Source organism: Zootoca vivipara, chromosome 10 (assembly GCF_965207765.1).
Source record: "Zootoca vivipara chromosome 10, rZooViv2.hap1.1, whole genome shotgun sequence".
Classification (NCBI taxonomy): Eukaryota; Metazoa; Chordata; class Lepidosauria; order Squamata; family Lacertidae; genus Zootoca; species Zootoca vivipara.
Genome location: NC_142593.1, coordinates 40,710,260 through 40,732,990, shown reverse-complemented (window position 1 = coordinate 40,732,990; position 22,731 = coordinate 40,710,260). Strand labels below are relative to the sequence as shown.

The 22,731-nt window shown below is 44.0% G+C and overlaps 1 protein-coding gene and 1 long non-coding RNA gene across 12 annotated transcripts in view; one reads left to right on the top strand and one right to left on the bottom strand.

Moving 5' to 3' along the window:
• SLC38A9 (solute carrier family 38 member 9) overlaps window positions 1-22,731 on the bottom strand; it is a 63,856-nt gene that overhangs the window by 5,757 nt on the left and 35,368 nt on the right. For 2 of the 11 annotated variants that reach the window (XM_088652662.1, XM_088652656.1), the window contains exons 12-18: window positions 21,596-21,709; window positions 19,065-19,213; window positions 16,662-16,751; window positions 6,866-15,675; window positions 5,899-6,015; window positions 3,643-3,766; window positions 1,251-1,995 (exon numbers count right to left, since the gene is read on the bottom strand). In XM_088652662.1, the coding sequence (XP_088508788.1) occupies window positions 15,510-15,675; window positions 16,662-16,751; window positions 19,065-19,213; window positions 21,596-21,709 (519 nt within the window). In that variant the 3' untranslated portion in view covers window positions 1,251-1,995; window positions 3,643-3,766; window positions 5,899-6,015; window positions 6,866-15,509. Of the gene's footprint in view, window positions 1-1,250; window positions 2,036-3,642; window positions 3,767-5,898; window positions 6,016-6,865; window positions 15,676-16,661; window positions 16,752-19,064; window positions 19,214-21,595; window positions 21,710-22,731 lie in introns of all 11 variants that reach the window. The other 9 variants (XM_088652657.1, XM_088652660.1, XM_088652663.1 and 6 more) reach the window with 9 other exon arrangements.
• On the top strand, window positions 15,561-18,593 carry LOC148684450 (uncharacterized). Its single transcript, XR_015945979.1, has 3 exons — window positions 15,561-15,700; window positions 16,891-16,978; window positions 18,455-18,593. It is a non-coding gene; the product is annotated as an uncharacterized LOC148684450 (long non-coding RNA).

Here is a 22,731-nt window from a genome sequence, read left to right as displayed (position 1 = left end):
ACAGAAACCTTGCCAGAAAAATAAAGAAGGTGGCAACCCTAACACTAGCTCATTGAATTTTTTTTTTGCCTTAGCCTCATGTTCTTAACACCTCCACTCAACTAATCCAGGTTCACCACGAAAAAGTCATTGCTGGACTTGCTCCCAAATGCTACATGTCACCTTTCAGCAGCCAAGTCCCTTGCTTTCCACACTGAACTCTCTTTAGCAGAAGACAGGAATCATCAGCTGCTGCTTTGCATTATTGCTCAGACAAAATCCCTTGGCCAGAGGTCCGTTTCCACCTGGAACTACAGATCAGGGGCAGACTTTGGGCTTCCAAATTTTTGTGGCACCCTGTGCAAGGCCAAAATTTGCTTTTCCCCACCCCACACCTCTGGCATTCCGTTCTGTTCAATTCACTATATGCCATAGTTGCGATGCCCTGCAGCGCCACCTAGGATCGGCACCCAGTGTGGCAGAACCAGTAGCACTACCCTGAATCTGCCTCTGATTAGATGCTGGATTGTGTGCCTTCTGTATAGCATGCAAAAGAGAACTGTGCTCCTGCACTTTTAAGTGCTGCGTAGAAAAATTTCAGCAGACATAGCATGCAGGACTATGCCTTTCCTCCACTTACCAAGTGTTGAGCCTCAGAAGGCAGATGTTTCAACAGGAGTGTAGCTTGGCGCTGAGAGCCTTCCAGACATGACTAATCCCTACATGTAGAAAAGACCCCTTATGTTCATCTATGCTACTTTTTAATAGGCAGCTGTTGTTGCTGCATTGTTTTTAGCATGGAGGCACCATAGGGAGTTTGCCTGTGGGAGAATGAAAGGTACAGTCTGAAGTGCAAAGGAAGTAAGATGCAAAAGGTTAGAGGGTCCCTGCACCTTTATCCGCAGGTGACACCTGCCATCTACAGATTCTGAAATCCTCTCTTCTGCACAACTCTTAAAAGTGCAGGAGCCCTGCTCTCTTTTGAATCTGGCCACCTTAGACGTTGCAAAGATAGGAAATCTATACGCTATGAATCTTGGCTGCAAAATGAGTTTTTGGCATGGATTTTTTTTCTGCTTTTGAAATTACAGCCTGATCCAACACAGATGTACTCAGAAGGAAGCCCTGCTGAATGCAACAGGGCACAAAGCTGGTGTATGTGCTACCCTTGCCCAAAGCAGGATCCTTGTGGAGATTTCCTCACCTCCACCCTCTGCCGTAACGTTCAGCAGCTCTTACCAAAAAAAGCTGTAACATTCAGATGCTGTTACCTCATGTAGCAAGTAGCGATGTCCTCACCGTATGTGCCTGACTGCTGTTGGCAGCAGCGGGCAATGTTAAGGGCTATTAAATAGCACCTTTGCAAGTATGTTAGCGAAACTTGTCGGTGATGCCCTTTCCTGTAGTATCTGTGTGGTGATTTCCTACCTTGCTGCCCTAGAAACAGTAGATCGTAACCAAGCCATTTGCATGTCAACAACATTATTTTTATATATATAGAGAGAGAGTGTGTCTGGCTAGAGCAGCAGCAGTTGTGGATGCAGGCGGGATCTTGGCTCAGTGGAACCGACTCCTTGCAAAGTCAATTTTCTCTTTCTTGGAACTAGTAGTGCTGGATTGTGTATGTCGCTAGCTGTCAAACAATTCCCCCCTCCTTCATGCAATCCAAGTATTCCAACAATTTTTCCAAATCCTCATTATGATCCCAAGTGCCTGTGTTGCCTTGGGACTTTTGTGTGAGTAGATAAATGTTCAGCAACACGTCCCTCTCCCATCTGTCTAGCAGGCTCCACATCTGTGGCTCTTGGAGAAAGAAACGGTTCCATGTCCACATGGTCCTTGGCCTCCCAACATTGCTTCCAAGGCTTACAGTACTTCGTCCTGGCTTCAGATGTTGCATCTTTGGTCGACAGAAGAAGCAACATATATAGTATATTTAAAGAATCACTTATTTTCTCCCTTGCTTTTCTGTAAATGGTTGCAGCTTATAGAAGGGTGCATGAGATTTGATGCTGTCTGGAGGGCAAGGGAAGAGATGAAACATCAAGAATACAAACTAGGGAAAAGGAGATTGAGTTACTTTTGAGCCAATTTAAAGAGTAAATTAATCAGCTTGCGATTTCTCCCAGAGTTCAGGATGGGTGCTGGTCATGGGCTTATGGCAATTAATTTAAGGCCATTACATATTTTAAATTGCTCATTGACTAGTATTAAGGGATTGTCGTAACTGAAACACAAAACAGATACAGTGGTACCTCGCAAGACGAATGCCTCACGCAACAAAAAACTCGCAAGACAAATTTTTCTATGGCCGTGCTTCGCAAGACATTTTTTTTTTTTGCATATATATATTTTTGCTTTGATTTGTTTAAATTGGAAAACCGCAAGATGAAAATTTTGCAATACAAAATGACTCGCGGAACAAATTAATTTTGTCTTGCGAGGCACCACTGTAGTAGCAAAACAAAACAAAAGCATCTTGACAATTAGCCAGCTGGCCATTGAGGGGATATTTGCATATGGATTAACTTATGTACCAAGAATTAAAAGAAAAAAAATCAGAGCCCAAATGCTTTTATGCATCTGATTGGGTTGTGCAAACTGCTTCCCCGTGAACTAAGCCTGTATTACCATCACTAGTCCTGGGACTTCTAGCAGATGACATCAATCAGCCTAACACCAGGTCAGGGCCAGGAAGCAGAGTCTAGCAGTTTCAGGTGGGTTTAGGTGTCAAGCCCAGTTCAGAAGCTACAGTCTCTACAGTATACAGCTTTTTTTTTAAAAAAAAAAGGCTGGTGAATGAGAACTCAGCCTTACATTTCTGAAAACTGGCCTAAACAAAACACGTCCAAGCTCCAGGGTCTTCTGGTTAAATGGCAATCCTTACTCCCTCTGTCACACAACTAGAAGATGGGGGAATAAGCCAGTGAGAGTACAAAAATGCTCCTGGATGCCCTTATTTTAGCTCTGGCCATGAGAGAGGAGTGCCGTGTTTCTCCAAAAATAAGACACTGTCTTATAAGCTATGACTTATTTTTTGGGGGAGGGGGTGTCTTATTATAATTTTAATTACAATAAGCAATCTACATTTGGACCTGCCTCCGCCCTGCCAGGCCTGCCTCTGAGCCAGGATTTGAGGGACACTTGGCCGAGCCAGGCAGAGGCAAGGCCGCTGGCTCAGGGCGCTCCGTTTGCCACTGCAGCAGCAGCCGGTTCGGGGCGCCGAGCCAGCATGCCGCCTCCTCCTCCTCCTGCCACAGCTCGGCGCTCTCGCTCCGTGCGGCGCTGCTAAGCGCTTCCTCCTACCGTACTCGCGGGCTGGCACACTCTTCTTGGTGCCGCAGTAAAGACGACGGGCAGCAGCTGGAGGGCGGCTCCACCAGCGGGAAGGAGGCTCGGAGGTGTGGGAAGCCCCACCTCTTCATCGGCGCCCTCCAGAACTGTGCCTATCATTATGGCTTATTTTCGGGGCATGACTTATATTCCTTGAATGCTTAAAAATCCTGCTACTTCTTATTTTATGGCTACGTCTTATTTTTTTGGAGAAACACGGTATCTTTTGTATGCTGTAACAGGGAATAGCAGAAAACTGCCTGCCTCTCTAGAGAGGCTGATATGCCGGTAAAAAGGAGGAAAAGGTGACTTACATGCAGGGTCACTTACCCTTAGGACAGAAGCAGAGATGGTCTTCTCTTAAGGGTGTATTATTGATGGCATTTTACCTTTCCTTGGATTTCCAATTGTGTTTGGATCCACTTCCTCCTCCTTCGCTTTGGGCTTTACAAGGCTGGTATTTATTATTATTATTATTATTATTATTATTATTATTATTATTAAAAATCTAGCACTACTCACTTAGTTTGCAGCCCATTGTGTTAATAATAAACTGGCAGAGAGTTCATTAATTGCTGGAACTACTTGTTCTTCCCAAAAGCTGTAAATTGTTGTTTTTTTAAAATCATAAAAGGGCATAGCAGTCCAGGGAATAACTTGACCGTCAGGCACATGTCCCTTATTTTACTAAGAGATTCTAGAACTTTACCTTTCACCAAACTGGTGACCTCCAGAAGTTTTAGATTACACAACTCCTATCAGCCCTAGTCAGCATGGCCATTGGCTAGGGATGTTGGGAATTATAGTCTTGTCAACATCTGGAGAGTACCTGGTTGGCGAAGCAAGTTCAGTGTTTCACCAAATATCATGGATGTCTTGCATTTCAGATACTACAGCTTCAAAATACACAAATACATCCTATTCTGGATATTTTGATCAGGCAAAATAAGATGTGGAAAGAGGATTTGGGGGCGGGGGGGGGGACAGACAATAAAGGAATAAATCCCATCTCTTGTTCCAAACCAAAACCATAGCTGGATCACATGTATTGCTTTCAGTCCCACCGCTTGAAACATTTTAAATTTGTCCACATCGTTCCGACTGCAATAAATTAATTATAAATGTGTTTAGCAACAGCTGTCTGCTTTTAACTCTGTGAAATCCATAATTATCATCTGTTGCAAAGTAGATGGATGCATGCTTAGAGCCTGTTGTTGAAGGGCAAACGGTGGCCAAGAGTTATGGTCATGAAGGCACTTGACATTGCTTTAAAAAAGTTTAAAATCATTTTTAAAACAATGGTTGCAAAACCTGAAGTTTACTGTTGCCGAAATCCAAAGCTCCCACCTGTCAGCCAGTATATCCCACTCAGAAGTGGAGGTACGGAAAACCTGTATTGGCAGCTCATCTCCCTGCTCCAACAATATGAAATGACAGAATGTGTCTTATTGTATTGGGCTGCTGGCACAGGGCTTATGTGAAATTGCAATGGTGCCGCTTTGCCTGGTCTGCTGCTGCTCTGTAATTTTTATTTTACATTTTTACATGTCCTTCAAGGAGCTCAAGGTGGTGAGCATAGCTGTTGCCTATTTTAACTTCACAACAAGCCTATGAGGTAGGTTAGGCTGTGTGTGTGTGTGTGACTGGCCCAACATTACAGAGTGAGCTTTATGAATGCATTGGGATTTGGTCTCCCTGCCCAGAACACAACACACAAATAGATGCATGCATTGGCCATCACTAAGCCTCTGAGCTACCGTCCCAAAAGCATGCTTAATTATTCTATACTCAATAGAACTGTGTGCAAGCCAGGCTGCTAAGGTGTGCAATAAGTACAATAAGCCCTGCACAAGGTTGGTATTTCTAGAAGGCTGGGGAAGAGATTGACCAGCATTCTCCAATCAGTGGGCACATTGTCTCTCATTTACCCCTTTGATATAGGGAGAATGCAGTTTACCAAGTATAAACTGTTTTCTATCCTAGAACAATCAGCTCTGAAACATACACATTTGAAGGCCTTGTGGTAGGTTTTAAGTTAATTATCTAAACCTGGTCACCTTGATCCAGTTATGCATATCTATTGCAGGTCATGGCATTCAAAAACGAAAGCATTGTTGAGTCAGGCACTGGCTCCATCTCTTTGGGGCTGGTGGGTTGAGGAGGGAACTACAGTCATACCTCGGTTGAAGTACGCTTCGGTTTGAGTACTTTCAGTTTAAGTCAGGCACCCCCAAACTCTGGTCCTCCAGATGTTTTGGCCTACAACTCCCATGATCCCTAGCTAACAGGACCAGTGGTCAGGGAAGATGGGAATTTTAGTCCAAAACATCTGGAGGGCCGAAGTTTGGGGATGCCTGGTTTAAGTACTCCGCGGACCCGTCTGGAACGGATTAATCCACTTTCCATTACTTTCAATGGGAAAGTTCGCTTCAGGTTAAGTTCGCTTCAGGTTAAGTACAGACTTCCGGAACCAATTGTGTACTTAAACCGAGGTACCACTGTATAGGCAGTTTAAGCCAAGGTGCTATGAACACCACAGTCCAGGTAGTTCCAGGTTTAAAGAATCAACTCAGTCCCCAAACCGACCCTGTGTCGCTAACTGTTCAAATAATTCTCAGCTGTACTGCACTCTCTCAGACATGGAGGTTTGTTGCCGAGGGAGATACCACTGGCGGTAGACTTCCCATGCGTATCTGGAGGAAACTGCAAAAATAAAGGGACAGGTTTGTTTAGGCACTCCTTCAGGGCCTGTCGAATTAAAAAAACAGACAGCGGTGTTACTTAAACCTCTTCGTTGCAGCAGCTGTCTCAAAGCTTTTCTTGAGCAAACTGAGCAATCTGTTACACATTTTTATTTTACTGAATTAGGCCATTGTGTGCATGTTGTGTATGCTTTTTCCCCCTATGCATAGCCAAGAAGTAACATACAGATATAAATAAGAAATAACATGCAGATATAAATACCTCACTATAGACATTTTCTGTTTACCTATTAGCACTTTGAAGGCTTCTGACATGGCAAGAAGCAGGAGCTCTCTGCCAAGAAAGCTTCTAATCACCACCATTTTCTTAATTATGCCAAACCCCACTTACAATGAAAATGTCACATCAGCTCTGGGCCCATTCTTGTTCTGTTTGTTTTCATAAGGCCAAAGTAACCTGCCTTAGTTAGCAGGCATTTGCATCTGATGGAGCATTCGGTTGCCCTGTATGTATATGATTTTCAAGATATTTTCTTTTTTTTTCAGTGCCAGCGCTCTACTTCTTTTTCTGTAGGCTTATGTTTAAAAAGATGGCAGTAATTTGGTTCTATAAAAAAAATAAACCAAACTCCAACTAAATAACTCATGTGACATGTTGCTAAAAGACAAGCTGGGACATGATCCACTGGAGTTGCCCAATGAAAAGTTAAGTTCAGGAAAAGAAAGGAAGAAAATGGGCTTTGGTGAAGGCTGGAGTAGGCTAAGGAAACTAACAATGCTGATTAGCAGATAAGCCATCATCCATCAAGGAACTTTTAAAGTAAAGGTTGTCATACACCACGATAACTCACCTCTCTCCCCAGAAAAAGGAATAGAACATGCAGCTGCTTTGCAAGGCTGGCATCGCTCACATTCTCTCAGAAACAGTCCTGATCCTGCAATATTGGTGCCAGGAGTGGGTCAGCAATAAATCACATGAACTCTTTATTAGAAGAAACAAGGTTGCTCGATAGTGCCAGGCCTAAGAAGCACAGGTCTTGCTCCTATGAGGCAGTTGGGACTGAAGGTCCCTTGCTTCCCACAGCTGCCTAAGCCTTCTCATCTCCCGAGTCCTTCTCAAGCAATCTGAGACTCCGCTGGTGCACGTCTCTGCTCCTCCCACTTCACATCTCTCTCTTACGTACCTGCTACGTGAGATTTGACAACTGGACAATGTAAATAGATCCTTCGTGCACTGCAGCCAAAAGACTAATATTAATGCACTGGAAAGAGAAATCTATGGCCCCCTTCAGTCAATGGATTGAAGATATGACAACACTTGCAACTTATGGACAGATTGCTTACAGCCATAGATTTTGTATCGAGAAGTATGATGATACAGTCATACCTTGGATCTCAAATGTCTTGGCTCCTGAACAAATTGGCTCCCGAATAATCAAAACCCAGAAGTGAGTGTTCCAGGTTTTTTATGTTCTTTTGGATGCCAAACGTCCAATGGTGTCAGGAGTATGGGCAGGAGTCAGGCTCTGGGGCCTGTAGTGCTTTGCAGGACTGGGGCATGCCTCAGCTTGTGCTGGAGAAGCAAGGCGTGGCCACACAGGTGAAGTCCTCAGCTTGTGCTGGAGAGGCAAGGAGTAGTCACCCAGGTGAGGCCACTTGAGATCTCACTGCACCTGGTGGCAGGAGCTGGGAGGGATAAAAGCTCAGCATTTTCCCTTCAGCTCTTTGCCACAGCAACGCTATCCATGCCTGGTTGCATCTGGCCTCCTGATCCTTGCTCCGTGGACCCTTGCCTTGCCGACGTCTTGATCCTTGCTCCGTGGACCCTCGTCTTGCCGACGCCTGAATCCTCGACCCTTGGACCTTCGCCTTGCTTCTTGTTCCTTGATCCTTCGCCCTGCTCCTGGCTCCTGGGACCCTTGCTTTGCCTTCGCCTTGCTCCTCGACCCTTGGACCTTCGCCTTGCTTCCTGTTCCCTGGACCTTCGCCTTGCTTCTTGTTCCTTGATCCTTCGCCTTGCTCCTGGCTCCTGGGACCCTTGCTTTGCCTTGCTCCTCGACCCTTGGACCTTCGCCTTGCTTCCTGTTCCCTGGACCTTCGCCTTGCTTCCTGTTCCTTGGACCTTCGCCTTGCTTCCTGTTCCTTGGACCTTCGCCTTGCTTCTTGTTCCTTGGACCTTCGCCTCTGCCTTGCTCCTTGACCCTGCAACTGCCTGCTGCTGGACCCTCAGCCCTGCACCTGTTCCTGCTTCTTCACCACCATCTTGCCTCTGGTCCTGACGCCCGCCGACCGGACTGTGACAAATGGGGCTTCCGTGGCCAGAAGCTGCGCTTTGGTTTCTGAACGTTTTGGAAGTCGAACAGACTTCCAGAACGGGTTTCATTTCATTTGACTTCCAAGGTACGAGTATATTTGGAATGTGTTTATTTTTTAAAAAAAATGTAGGTTATAACCAACCATATATGTTATTGGGATGATAATAGCACTTACATACCCATATACTAGACAAACATATATGGAATTGTAATTGTTTGTGATATAAAAAACCTAGTTGTATTTTTACTTTTTTCTGTTTATGCACTTTTGATTTACTTTGTTTTATTCAATTGATATATGATAGATTTGAGTGCATATATATATATATATGCTACAATAATGACCAGACTCCACCCCTGAAAGACCAGATGCATCGCCCCTCCAGCACACCTAAGGGATTCTCAATCCTGGCTGAAAATTTTGTTATGATACTATATACATGTGCACACATACAGCATAAGAAGCAAGCAGCATTATGCTTCAGTTATAGTCAGCCAGCAGCCTTGTGTACAACACTGACCAGCAATTTTAAGAAACCAACAAAATGAAGTGCAGTTCTGAAGGACTCAGTTTGCCATCTTGATTCAAAGTGGCATTCAACGGTAACCAAACAGACAAAAACCTGCTCTTCAATCTTGGGAGGAGCCGTTTAAACTTGGTTACAATTATCTTAAGAGGTCTCCAAATGCATAATAATAATAATAATAATAATAATACAGTAAAAAATTTTATTTATATCCTGCCCTCCCTGGCCAAAGCCAGGCTCAGAGTGGCTAACAACAAGTAAAAATAGTACAGTGTACATAAAATCAGTCAATTAATTAAAATAATGTACATTCTAAAATCAATTCAGAATCAAATTAATTGCAACCATTGGGCTAGTTCTTTGAGGATTACAGAAGGAGAGAAGGGGTTAGACTATGCCTTGGCCAAATGCCTGGTGGAACAGCTCTGTCTTGCAGGCCCTGCAGAAAGATGTCAAGTCCCGCAGGGCCCTAGTCTCTTGTGAAAGTGCGTTCCACCAGATTGGGGCCTTGGTCGAAAGAGCCCTGGCTCTGGTCAAGGCCAGCTTAAACTCCCTGTGGCCTGGATCTCCAAGATGTTTTTATTTGAAGCCTGTAAGGTCCTCCTTGGGACATACCAGGAGAGGCGGTCCTGTAGATATGAGGGTCCCAGGCATTATAGGGCTTTAAAGGTTAAAACCAACACCTTAAACCTGATCCTGTACTCCACCGGGAGCCAGTGCAGCTGGTGTAGCACTGGGTGAATGTGCTCCCGCGGCGAAGAACCCGTAAGGAGTCTCACCGCGGCATTCTGCTCCCGCTGGAGTTTCTGGGTCACTCTCAAGGGCAGCCCCATATAAGTGAGTTACAATAATCAAGCCTGGAGGTGACCATCACATGGATCACAGTGGCTAGGTCAGGGTGAGAGAGGTAGGGAGCCAACTGCTTAGCTTGGCGGAAATGAAAAAATGCCGCCTTTGTTATGGCTGCAACCTGCGCCTCCATAGAAAGGGAGGTGTCGAAGATTACACCCAAACTCTTAATGGACGGCGCTGGCCACTAATTGTGCCCCCACAATATATGGGAGTCGGGCCCCCAATCCCATATCATCCCGACCCAGCCAAAGGACCCCTGCCTTTGAAGGATTTAACTTCAACCGGCTCCCACATAACCATCCAGCCACAGCTTCCAAACATCTGATCAGTGTTTCTGGGGCCGAGTCAGGATGGCCGTCCATTAACAGACAGAGTTGGGTGTCATCAGCATACTGATGGCAGCCCAAACCAAAACTCCGGACAAGCTGGGCGAGGGGGCGCATAAAGATGTTGAAAAGCATCGGGGAGAGTATTGCACCCTGTGGCACTCCACACACCAAGGAGTGGAGCGACGACAGTTCCCCCCGCCCAAGCGCCACCCTCTGTCTCCAACCAGATAGTAAGGAGCGCAGCCATTGAAGGACAGTGCCCTGGATCCCCACATGGGTGAGGCGGTGGTCCAGAAGTTCGTGATCGACCATGTCGAAGGCTGCTGACAGGTCTCAAAGATTCAGCAGCCCAGACCTGCCTTGATCCAGCTGCCTGTGGAGATCTTCTGTTAGGGCGACCAGAGCCATCTCGGTCCCATGACTAGAGCGGAAGCTGGACTGGAATGGATCCAGAGCTGATGTTTCATCCAGAAATCCACCAAGTTGTTCAGCAACCGCTCTCTCAATTACCTTACCAAGGAACAGAATATTTGAAACCAGGCGGTGATTGGATAGATCTAAAGGATCTACTGTAATGATGTTTTCTTTAAGAGCAGGCGCACCTCTGCCTCCTTCAATTCCCCTGGGAATGTCCCAGTACCAAGGACATTGGGAACAACTTCCCAAAATATACAGTAGATTGCCTTCTCCCACGTTCATGTATTTGTCAGTCAAATTTTGAGGAAACACCAGTCATTGAAAGAATCAGTAAAGGGCACAAAAGACACATGGTTTTATAGGCAGATGGCACCTCTTAAACAAAATAGGCAGTAGATCATATTCTTAGGCCCAAAGAGGAACTGGTTATCCCAGTCAAATTAAGATGCAAAGCATTTTGCTCTATCACAAAGAAGCTGCAGTACAAGGACCGGCTGGAATAGCATCAATTAGTGCTTGCATCTATACCCTAGAGGTTGCTGTTTAATTACTTGCAATAAATGCCCCTTTCGGGGAATTATAATAGGGCAATTATGAGAGTTTGGGTGAGAGGCATGGGCAAAGTTTGAGGACATTTCCCCCACCCACTAAAATGACTCAGCAGACGTTAAGTTAAATGGAAAGAGCATCCTCCAAAATTTGATAACCTTTAATTATGGTTTGTCCCAGCTGTGTTGAGACTTCAGTACAGTTCTGAGACAGAACCTCATTATTAATTTTTGTAGCTTAGCTTCTCAAAATGGACATGCGTAAAATGTGTTCCAACAATGGCAAAGTACACATGACCTTATCTTTTGCAGGCACATGTAACAACAGGGTGCAAGTGATCCATCTTCCATTCTACATGACAAAATCAAAACTGTATTCTGTATTCTGCACGCAAGATAAAAGTACACTTTTAAACCATTAAAATAGCACCAGTTTATTTTATTGTCTGTTTCTTTACAGTTTCTCACATTCTTGTTTCATGTCATTTCTTTGAAGAGACACAAATGCCAGACCAAGGAACCAAACGTCAGTGGCACTAGGGCAGGCACCCCCAAAATCGGCCCCCCAACTGTTTTGGGACTACAACTCCCATCACCCCTAGCTAATAGGACCAGCGGTCAGGGATTATGGGAATTGTAGTCCCAAAACAGCTGGAGGGCTGAGTTTGGTGATGCCTGCACTAGGGAGTTTGTCCCCATTTGCTGGCACTGCCTAGGAATCCTAGATTAGTGCACACAAGGCTATGCAATAATCTGGCTAATTTGCTTTCTGCTTCAATTGAAGGCCTCCTTGAGGACTAGACGAAAATCAGGTCCCAGGTTGCAGCAACTGCCTCCTGAGCACAGCACAATTGTGCCAGCAAAAAAAAACACCTGGCAATTGTTCAGACACCTTCTGTCCCTAGTTTCCACCTGCGTATATGTGAGTTCTATTACATTTAAATAGAGTGCATAGAGAGAGAATAGAGTGGTGACAAAAGCCGTTTCCCAACTTTAGGGAATTCCGTGATCCAGGAAATCATGGAACCTTTCCAGGATGTGCATCAATGCTATCATGTCACAACAAGTGTCCAACATAAGCACACTTTAAAAAGTCCGGATCTTATGAAAAAAAACAATCACATTGACATTTACTCTAGAAGACAGGCATGTGGACCCTGAAAATGTGACACTGGTGGTCTATTGAAACTAATAAGGCCTCTGCCAGCAGAGTCCTTTAAAGAACAGATTTTGTGAAAGAGGAATCTAGATATGAAGTATAACTGCAGCCAACTCTTGTTGCTTTGAGTATACCTTGCTCTGGTTAAGAGCATAAAATAATTCTGTCCTTTTGGATCAGAACCAAAGGATCACCAGCATTTTGTTCCCCAATGTGGCCACATCAGGGGTCTCTTGGATCCCCATGAGCAGAACATGAGTACAACAGTTCTCTCGTGCTGCTACCCTCCAGCAGTTAATTTGGAAGCATACTTCCGCTGAACCTGAAAGTTGCATGTAGTCATCATGACAAAGAGCCACTCTCTCTCTCCATTAATTTGTATCTCTTCCTAAAGCTATCTGTCGCTAGTGGCCTTCATCAGCATCTCTTCTTGGCAGTGAAGGTTGTGTGTCGGCTGCCAGCCATTCTGCCCCACAGCAGAGGAACAGAGAGAAAAGTACAAGGTCCTTTCCAATTGGTTGCCAGGCAAAACTGCCCCTCCCCTCTCACCATCTATCAATAGTCAATATGGAAGAGCCTCAAACAGATAAGAGGGGGAAAGAGACCCTGTTTAGGAAGCAATTCAGCCTGGCATCAGCTGGTCTCAGGCTAGGACTTGGGGGGAAGGCAGGGAACTTGATGGGCTATGGGGGTAGAGACTCTTAAATACCCAAACTTTGTATGAAGAGGGAGAATTTGGGAAGTGTTACCTGGCATGGCTTTCCTATTCAACCATCATGTGTTGGGAGTGCATTGGTCACACGGCTTGCTGAGGGTGGGCTAGAAAGGTTGGTTGGCCCATCTGGGAGCAGGCTATTGGCTCATGCAACACTCTTGGTGATTGGTTCAGATACAGTAGGCTAGGCCTTCTTCCCCTTCCTAGAATAGGGTTGTCCCCAAGCAGGGGCATACCTAGGGGTTGGTTAGATTGGCCCCCGCTGAGGGTGCAGGTCCAGGAGGTGCAAAAATTGTGCCTCTTCGCTCTGGCTCCTAGGAGCCTGCTCCTCTCTCTGTGCGCTCCCTGGGGTGATCATCTGCTGCCCTGGACAGCAGGGCAAGGCACGTAAGCTTCTAGGGGCACTTTGGCAGAGGAATCCAGTACAGTAGCTGGACTGTGCAGCAGCTGTGTGGGGCTCCCTTCCCGTCAGCAGCTATTAGAAGGGTGAGCAGAGTGCCCAGCTCCTTGCACAACAGCTCTGCAAAAGGAGCCTAACTATTCAATGCAGTAGTTAGCTAGTCTCCATCTCTTTTGCCCCTGACATTTGCTTTGGTTCCCTCCCACCAGGTGTACAAGAGGTGAACAGGGGAATGTCAGCTCCTGGTGAGGCTCAAACTCCCCATCTCCTGTTTCCCAAACCCATGCCATAGGCCAGGGGTAAAGAGGTAAAGGTAAAGGGGCCCCTGAACATGAGGTCCAGTCGTGTCTGACTCTGGGGTTGCGGCGCTCATCTCGCTCTATAGGCCAAGGGAACCGGCGTTTGTCCGCAGACAGCTTCCGGGTCATGTGGCCAGCATGACAAAGCTGCTTCTGGCGAGCCAGAGTAGTGCACGGAAACGCCGTTTACCTTCCCGCCGGAGCGGTACCTATTTATCTACTTGCACTTTGATGTGCTTTCGAACTGCTAGGTGGGCAGGGGTAGTCAACCTTTTTATACCTACCACCCACTAATGCATCTTTCTTGATGGTAAAAATTCCTTACCGCCCACCAGTGCTGCACTAACATGTGGCGTAGAACCCCCTACCGCCCACCTGGAATCCTGAAACGCCCACTAGTGGGCAGTAGGGACCAGGTTAACTGCCCCTGCCTTAGGCAATGGGTCACTAGGGTTCTGGAGTAGGTGCCTTTTGGTGTTGAGTGCTGTGATGCAGGGAGGCAGGCTGATAGGATCCACCCTGATCACTGCAGTTTCTTTGGCAGCCTCTGAGTATAGGTAGCATGCAAGTGGTGATACAGGCTGCAGTTAGGCTTCTGGGATTGGTACAGCTGTGTACGCCACTTTCCATTGTTTTCATATAGATTCTTCTTCTGTATTTACTCCCTTCCCTGCCGGGCTGAGCAAACTGGGGGTGCAGTGGCCATTCTGCCAGCAGGTCTCTTGATTCAGTGTATGGTAACTATAGGATTGCACAGGTTTTTAAAAAAGTCAAACCAGTACTCTGAATTGTGGCTGCAAATGTATGAAGAACATTGTGACCAATCTTTGTGCATGCATGCATGCCGATCTTACAACCCACTCTCAGATTTTGGCTCAAAAAGGTCAACTTTCCTAAAAACAGCCTTCAAGTACTACAGTGGAACCTCGGTTTATGAACACCTCGGTTTATGAATTTTCGGTTTATGAACGCCGCGGACCCATCTGGAACGGATTAATTCATTTTCCATTACTTTCAATGGGAAAGTTCGCTTCAGTTTATGAACGCTTCAGTTTATGAACAGACTTCCGGAACCAATTACACCCATGTTTCAGTTTATGAACGCTTCAGTTTAAGTACTTCGCGGACCCGTCTGGAACGGATTAATCCACTTTCCATTACTTTCAATGGGAAAGTTCGCTTCAGTTTATGAACGCTTCAGTTTATGAACAGACTTCCGGAACCAATTGTGTTCATAAACCGAGGTACCACTGTAATCGTAAACACTAGAAAGTATTACAAGTAACCCCTTCCACGTTGGAAAGGTAAAACATATTTCTACTTGCCTCGAAACAACAACAACAAAAAAAGAATTCTTATGCATATCCAGGTATAGTACAGCAACAGTACATTTTCAAGAACCATGTACATTACATTTTCTAAAAGGCAACCGTTACAGCTTTTAAAAAAGTTATGTTCTTTGATTTGATCTGTGCTACATTTCACTTGCAAAGGATTTCAAACCACTTGTTTCGACATATAATACTGATGTCACCACTGTGTGAAATACGGTGTAGAATTTTTAAGATCAGCACGAGTCCCTTAATTCTATTATGCTGCAAGAAAAGTCAACCAACCGTTTCTATATATAAAGTTTATCATGTGCCTTTTTCCCTTTGAAAAAAAAATAAGAACTTAAGCTTAATTACTCCCAATTGCACTTCTACTTGATGTTTCATCAGAAATTCACCGGGGCTGTTCAGTTTGCCACGCTGTACCATGTGTTCCAATGTATACCATCCATTTATTGAAGAGACGTTTCGTTTTAAAGTACAGCTTTTCTTTGAAAGGATTCAGCCCCCAGAGATAGGCAGTCCACAGCTTTTACAATGCTGTTGCTCAAGGTAACCTATTGAATCTTCTCTTGAAAAAGAAACTGACCTTAAGATTTATGTTCACATTAGGAACTGTGCAATTAAGTTAGCCACTCCCAGAAGGATTATCGTACTATGGATAACTATAGCCAACCACGTCAGCCGATTTTCCCGGTGCAAAGAGATCATGTAGATGAGTGGAGGATACACAAATACAAAGGCCAGGCCGCAAGCTGCTCCAGAATACCTGAGGAGGGGGAGAAAAACCAAAGGTTTGATCTTGACCTTTTTACAGTGCAACCCTTTAGATGTCTGTTCAGAAGTAAATCCCCCTCAGTTTACAGGGGATTATTCCCATGTTAAGTGGGCATAGGATTTCTGCCTTAGAAATTTTATTGTAGGGGGAAAAAACCCAGCCCTCAGTCCACAATGTCCCTGTATGTCAGACAGCAGGCAGTTGAATCAGGCTTTTAAAAATTACTGCATGTGGAAAGCTCCTTGCAAGTAGAAAATTAGCACAAGAGGGAAATGGCAAGGACAGAACCTTCATCCCTCCCTGCCTCTCTAATGCACTATTCATTTCATGATAAAAGGTAAAGGTAAAGGACCCCTGACAGTAAATTCCAGTCGTGAATGACTCTGGGGTTGCGGCACTCATCTCGCTTTACTGGCTGAGGGAGCCGACGTTTGTCTGCAGAAGTTTTTCCAGGTCATGTGGCCAGCATGACTAAGCTGCTTCTGGCGAAACCAGAGCAGCGCACGGAAACGCCGTTTACCTTCCCGCTGGAGCGGTACCTATTTATCTATTTGCACTTTGACGTGTTTTCGAACTGCTAGGTTGGCAGGAGCTGGGACCGAGCAACAGGAGCTCACCCCGTCACGGGGATTTGAACCGCCGACCTTCTGATTGGCAAGCCCTGGGCTCAGTGGTTTACACCACAGCACCACCCGCGTCCCAGTTTCATGATATGGAGCATTAAAAATGGCACCCCCATCTCCCAATGGACTGAAATTGTAAATTTACTCTAGTACTTAAAAATTCTGCCTCCTCATTCTACTGCATTTGTCAACAGGCCATGATGATTCTTTATTTTCTTAGGCTGCCCTGAACAAATGCTGCCTTAGCCTGCTGCTATTACAAACTTACAATCTGCACTTTAAACAACAGGCTGTATGTTGTCTTCAGGAAGCCATTTGTATGGCATAATGACCAAATGCAAAATACAGGAGTACCTTATGATTCCTCCTATGTTTGGGTAAAGCATAGCCATCGCAACTCCAACTCCTACCATGGCTATATTCAAAACCAGCACGTGTAGGAAACTGCAAAAGAATGGGAAAATCAAGTCATCTACATTGTGTGTTTCTGCAAGAACAACATTCTTTACTCGCTTCAGTAAGCTTGTGAAAGTCTTTCCATTTCTATGACTCATATGCTAAAGGCAATTAATTTTACCCGCAGCAAGCCTGACATCTACTGAATTCACCGAGTGCCAGATCCTAAAAGGTTCTCTTGAATGCTTGGACTTCCCAGCTCATTCCCAAATAGGGTATGTATGATTTGGCAATTCTTCTGAAAACAATGTAGCTTGTGGAGTATGCAGTGCTCCAAGGGTTCGGTGGTGGGTTTTTTGTTTTTTTATATATAAAAAAGCAAAACACGAAAACAATCCCTGCAACTACTCCAAACCCAAAGAATCTAGAACAGAACTCCCACATGAAAAGCAGTGCTTTCGATCCAGGAAATGATTTGAGCTGAGCAAGCAGACTAATGAGTACCAGAGGAAGAATCTTCAGAAGAGTGGAAAGCATTACACTAAACGCATCTACACAAGCAAATCTTGAGCATTTCTTCTTAGATTAAATAAATGTTTGGCTTTTCAAGGTTCATGAAAAGGAACAATTTTCATTAAACTAGATCTCTTATGGTACAAATGGGAAGGTTTATTGTACTCCTCAGAATTTTCTAACTGGAAAGGTTTTTTTTCTAACTAGAAGGAATTTTCACATTCTCAACAAGACCAATTTCTTAATGCAAGCAAAGCAATGAACTTGTTTGAAATACTTATTCAGAAACTTTCAGGAAACCTAGAATGACATGTGCTTAAAAATGGTATGTTTTGATATTCAAATAAAAGTTTAAAAAAACCTTTATATATAAAATCTACTCGGTTGCTTTGTAAGTCTCTGCAAATTGAGAACATGAGAAAACACATCCTTTAAAAACCTTTCCTCCCAAGGTGTTAATTTCACTTTTTTTGAATACTGCAATGTATTAAGACTTAGAAAGAATCAGACTCCCTCCGCTGTTCCCATCTTAAAATGCAAAGGTAGTCTCTAGTTCTTGGGAGGCGGTGTGGGGTGTGCACAGGGGAAGAGGGGGACATCCCATTGTACTAGCCCTAATCCTTGTAGTAGCGCAACTACTTAAATAAATACTGCCCCTACACTCCAACCATAGCACCACATCATAGACTGTGACTGCCTCAAGCAACAGATACTGGGTTCCATGTAAAGGTAGCTAATTGTGAGTTACTTATCGCGCTACAGTAGGGGACTGGGGCACTTTTAGGATGCCTGGTTATAAGTGTACACTAGGTAGATCTTAGCATTTAGGTTAGGACGTAGAGGAGGAAAAATGAGCCCAAGCCATTAAAGGCTCCATACCCATTAGTCTAAGTTGAGTCTGAAGACCATTACGATGCCTGTATAGATGCCAAAACATGGGTGTAATATACTCCAGTTATCCCATCCCCATCAGGAAGTACACGCTTATATTTGGCATCCGATAAAGCTGAAACTTTTGGACAGTTGACAGACCCCACTTAGGAAACAGACCAGGAACAATGTGTTTCTAAACAAAACTAAGTTGTCAGTAATGTGTTACTGAGCAGTGGATAAACTGCTTAATTCTTCCTTAGATATAACTAAGATGGGTTCTGAACTTATTGCCAAATAGGGGTAAGTTAAAGACTGCATTTTCACTCCAAAATTGTAGCTATCTGGTTTTTATACATCTTTTCTAGAGTTCTGTTGCCAGGAGCTATAAAACAGCAGTTTCCACATCTGCAAGTTCTGGGAATTAAAAGAAAACGTTGGTTCTGAATTGCAAAGACCATGAAAATCAGGGCAGACTGTCCTGCAGGAAGTATGCTGGAGTTCAAAGATGAAGACAGGAAAATGTACTACAGAGTCCATTGCATTACATAACATTGAAGGCAAGCAAATGAAGTCTGAAGATGGCTGCATCGTTTTAAAGCAGACTTGACAGACGGGGTAGGGTAGGACCAAGAACTGTCCCACACTGAACAGCTTCAGTCTCTGAAAGAGGGAACTGCATCTTATTGTACCCGGAAGGTTTAGATGCCAGTCACTTGACACACTTAAAGTGTCAGAAAGGTGGGCTCAAAAACAGCCATTGATAAGTTTAAACAGGTACCGGATTACTTCTTTGGAATTCCTGCATAACATGATGCAGCTCATGGGCTGCAGAAGGATTTCAAGTAGGAAGCCAGTATTACTTGATACCAAATGATTGCCCAGAAAGATGCAAGTGAGAAGCAATGATACGTCCAGGAACGGCAGTGATCGCGGTCAGGCAGGAGGCAGATGCATGCAAAAGAGGGCTGTCTTTACCTCGGGTAAACATTTCCAAAGAGGTGTCCAAATAGCTGAACTCGTGCCAAGTATGCAAGCAGTGGATACACAGTCACCATCTGGAACAGCAGGAATATTCTTGCCAGAAATGACATGATGTCATTACTGGGGAAGTTGTCTAAAAAATTCTGACAGAAGAAATGGCTAATGAGATAGCAGCAATGACAGTTATAGTGTGTACCTTCTTCTGCTTCCACAATTATGCAAATGCGGATTTTCTAAATCAACAGCAGTCATTATCATATACACGGTACCTCGACTTCCAAAGGCGATCCGTTCCGCGGCGCTCTTTGGAAGTAGAAACCTTTGGAAGTCCAAGAGTCCATTTTGCGCATGCGCAAAGAGCGATTTTGCACATGCGCAGACCGCCCGTGGTGGAAATACTTCCGGGTTAGCGGACTTCGGAAGTCGAAGCCTTCGGAAGACGAGGTACCATTGTATACAATTTGTACAGGCTATGCTACAATGGCCTCATCCATGTATGTTATGTCTTCTGTACTGGAGATAGTTATGCCCCAGCTAAAACCCTCTCTCTCAAACAGAACTCACATACACCCCAAACATAACCCAATTAGCCACAGTAGTTTGGTTCCCTGAATTTAAAAAGTGAATATAGAGCCCATATATAAGAAGGTCATAATATCCCATTACTACCTGGGGCAAATTCTTATATTCTGAGACCCATAGATGTCCTAGTGGTGTATCATACACAATGCTAGCAGTACATATGTAGTTTTTGGGGTTTTTTTTTGTTTTTTTTAGTAGGATCCCTGGATGGTTAAGTCCAGTCAAAAGCAATAATGGGGTGCGGCGCGGCACTCATCTTGCTTTTCAGGCCGAAGGAGCCAGCATCTGTCCAAAGACAGTTTTCCAGATCATGTGGCTGGCATGACTAAACTGCTAAAGAGGCATATGTAGTGCACTTATATATGTAGTGGTGTTGCCATTTTAGCTCCCAATACACAAATCAGGATCCCAGTGAGAAACAGCATATATACATTGACACAACCATTGCAATGCTTCTTCTTGCATCTTCTCTATACATGCATCACAACTGCATATGAATAAAAACAAAGTGAAAATTGCCGCTTGATTTTTTTCTAGATGGCAGGGGGATTCAAATAAACAGCTATTTTCAGGACCATTTGTTAGGCACCACGAGTGTTAGTGAGAATAGGCTGTTCTAACTCAAAACAAGATCCTTATCTATTGACAGCTTTGAAATTCCTTGTAAACGTGGTACAAGCCAGAAAGTTATGATCTTGCTTACACAACAGCAGCCATGCCAGAGCAAACCAACCATTCTTGACCACTTCAGATATTTGTTTGAAGCCATACCTATGGATATGGCTAGACCAGTCTTCTGTAACCCTAGATCAGTTTGCCGTCCAAACATTTTGGACTACACCTACCATCATCCTTGGCCACTGCCAATGCTGGCTGGGGCTGATGGGAGCTGGAGTCCAACAATGTCTGGCTAGATTATGCTAATTCCATGCAAGTGAATTTTGGTCCCTTTATTTTCTGCAGGCTGCAGACTTCAGGTCTTACACTCTATTTAGAGGAAGGAGGAGGGATTTTCTTGGCTGCGGCAAATCACATAGTGACTAGCAATAGTCCTCCTATTTTGAGCTTCCCCATAATATTCCCTCTGTTGACTTTTTCAGTTTCAGAGACATTTTTGGATTCCTGCATTGCAGGCAGTAGGACTAGACGACCCTTGTGGTACCTACCAATTCTATGATTATTTGATTTGTTCCTGGATATGCAGCTGCAGGTGCCCATATAAAACTCGACCTACTGCTAGGAACTGTTGTCTCACTTTAGGCAGTGAGCCAGTTTGGACAATCATATCACCTGAACAGGCAGAGATATGTAATGAATATTTTGCCCATGCTTGCCTCCCTTTCCCATGAGCCACAATTAAACCAAAGGTCTTACTTAATGTGCCATGCTGTCCCATTTCATCTGAACTGGGAACTTAAACAAACTTCAAACCGTGGTTTAAGTTCCTGGCTTGCATAGAATGTGGGCTATAATCTGGATTTTTGGCAGGCTAATCAGAGTAAAATATTGAATGTCTGTTCTGAAGTTTGTTTTTGTTGTTTAAAAACCAAAGAAAAAATAACTTAAAGAAGATAAAAAAGATTGTGGCTTCTCTGAAGCTGGTAACTAACCGCACGCCAGGAAAAGGCTTGTTCATATATCAGCTTCTTAAGCCAATCACCAGTTTATGCCAATTCACAGTTTATGAAACTAACCCAGTGTTGTCTCTGCACTAACGTGTTTTCCCACCAAATCAGTGCAGCCTTTGCTAGACAAACCCAGTGTTGCTTTATGTGCGCCCTTGTCCACAATTCTGGCTTAGTGCCATCAAATATGTGCAGTGTTTATGCTAAGGAGATCAGAACCAATTGAAAAGAAAGGGAACTAAAAAGAACAAGGAAAGCAGCAATATCCATTCTATGCACCGTCCAACATTGTCCGTATACAATAAAGTTCCTCCTTACCTGTTCTATGCATTCTTTGGACAATGGTGGAGATGGAAAAGCAGCAAAGATTAATATCCCAACATAGAGATAAGTTAAACCCACCAGAAAATAGGCAATGGAAAGATCTCTGACCTGTAGTTAAAAAAAAAAGCAGAGGGGAAAATCAGCTAAGACAAAACGGCGTAATTTGGCAGAACCTTAGTTACATGAAGCTTCTTTCTCAAATTAACTATCCCCCCCACCAAAGTTAATGAAAGCATATGATTTGAATATCCCCATTTCCATTCGGGTAAATGGGACCAGAACTTATTGTTTTCAATCTTAATTTTAAGTATTATGAGGATACAATGCAATGACGGTACTTTGAGAAAAGAACATTTTCCAGTAATTTGTAGAATAGGAGCACAGCTCCACAAGAAATGGTAAATGTTAACAGAATAATTAAATCAAGATGGGAGGAGTTGTATTGGAGGGGTGGGAGTCTGTACTTTTATATTAAACCTATTGGAAGCTGCTTCTAATACTAAAACACACACAGAGATAGCTCCCCAGTTGTACAAGAGAGTTGCTGTGCAGGAAACAAAACAAAATAAATTAAAAGCACCCACCACACAAACAGATCTTGCCACAAAAACCTCTTTGGATGGAGTCAAATAGTGCATTTTAATCATTTTTTAAAGAAACTACCCTCATAGCAGCAAATGTGCTTATTTTACATTTGGATGGTTTACATTAAGATGGATACATACAGAGGCCACAATCCCATGCATGTTTAATTGGAAGTCCGGTCCAACTGTATTCAATGCTTCATTTATTGTGGATTTTGTTATTGTAGCAATGAGCAGGGCAGTAGCAAGAGAAAACGCAGATCAATAATGGGGAAGAGGAGTATACAGTTAGGAAAAACTGACTAGCGGCTGTGGGCAAGGGACAAACATATACAGCCACAGATGGCATACATCCCCAAAACCCCAAACAGAAATGCCTTTTTAAACATCACCTACGTGTTTTTAAATATACCTCTGCAATGATGAGGGCTAGAAACTAAACAAAAGATCAAACAAGATAGCAGGGTCTGTTACTGTCTAGTAAAAGCTGTCAAATTCTGTCAAAGTTCACCCTCAGACACGTTTTCAGTTAGCAGCCCTGTCTAT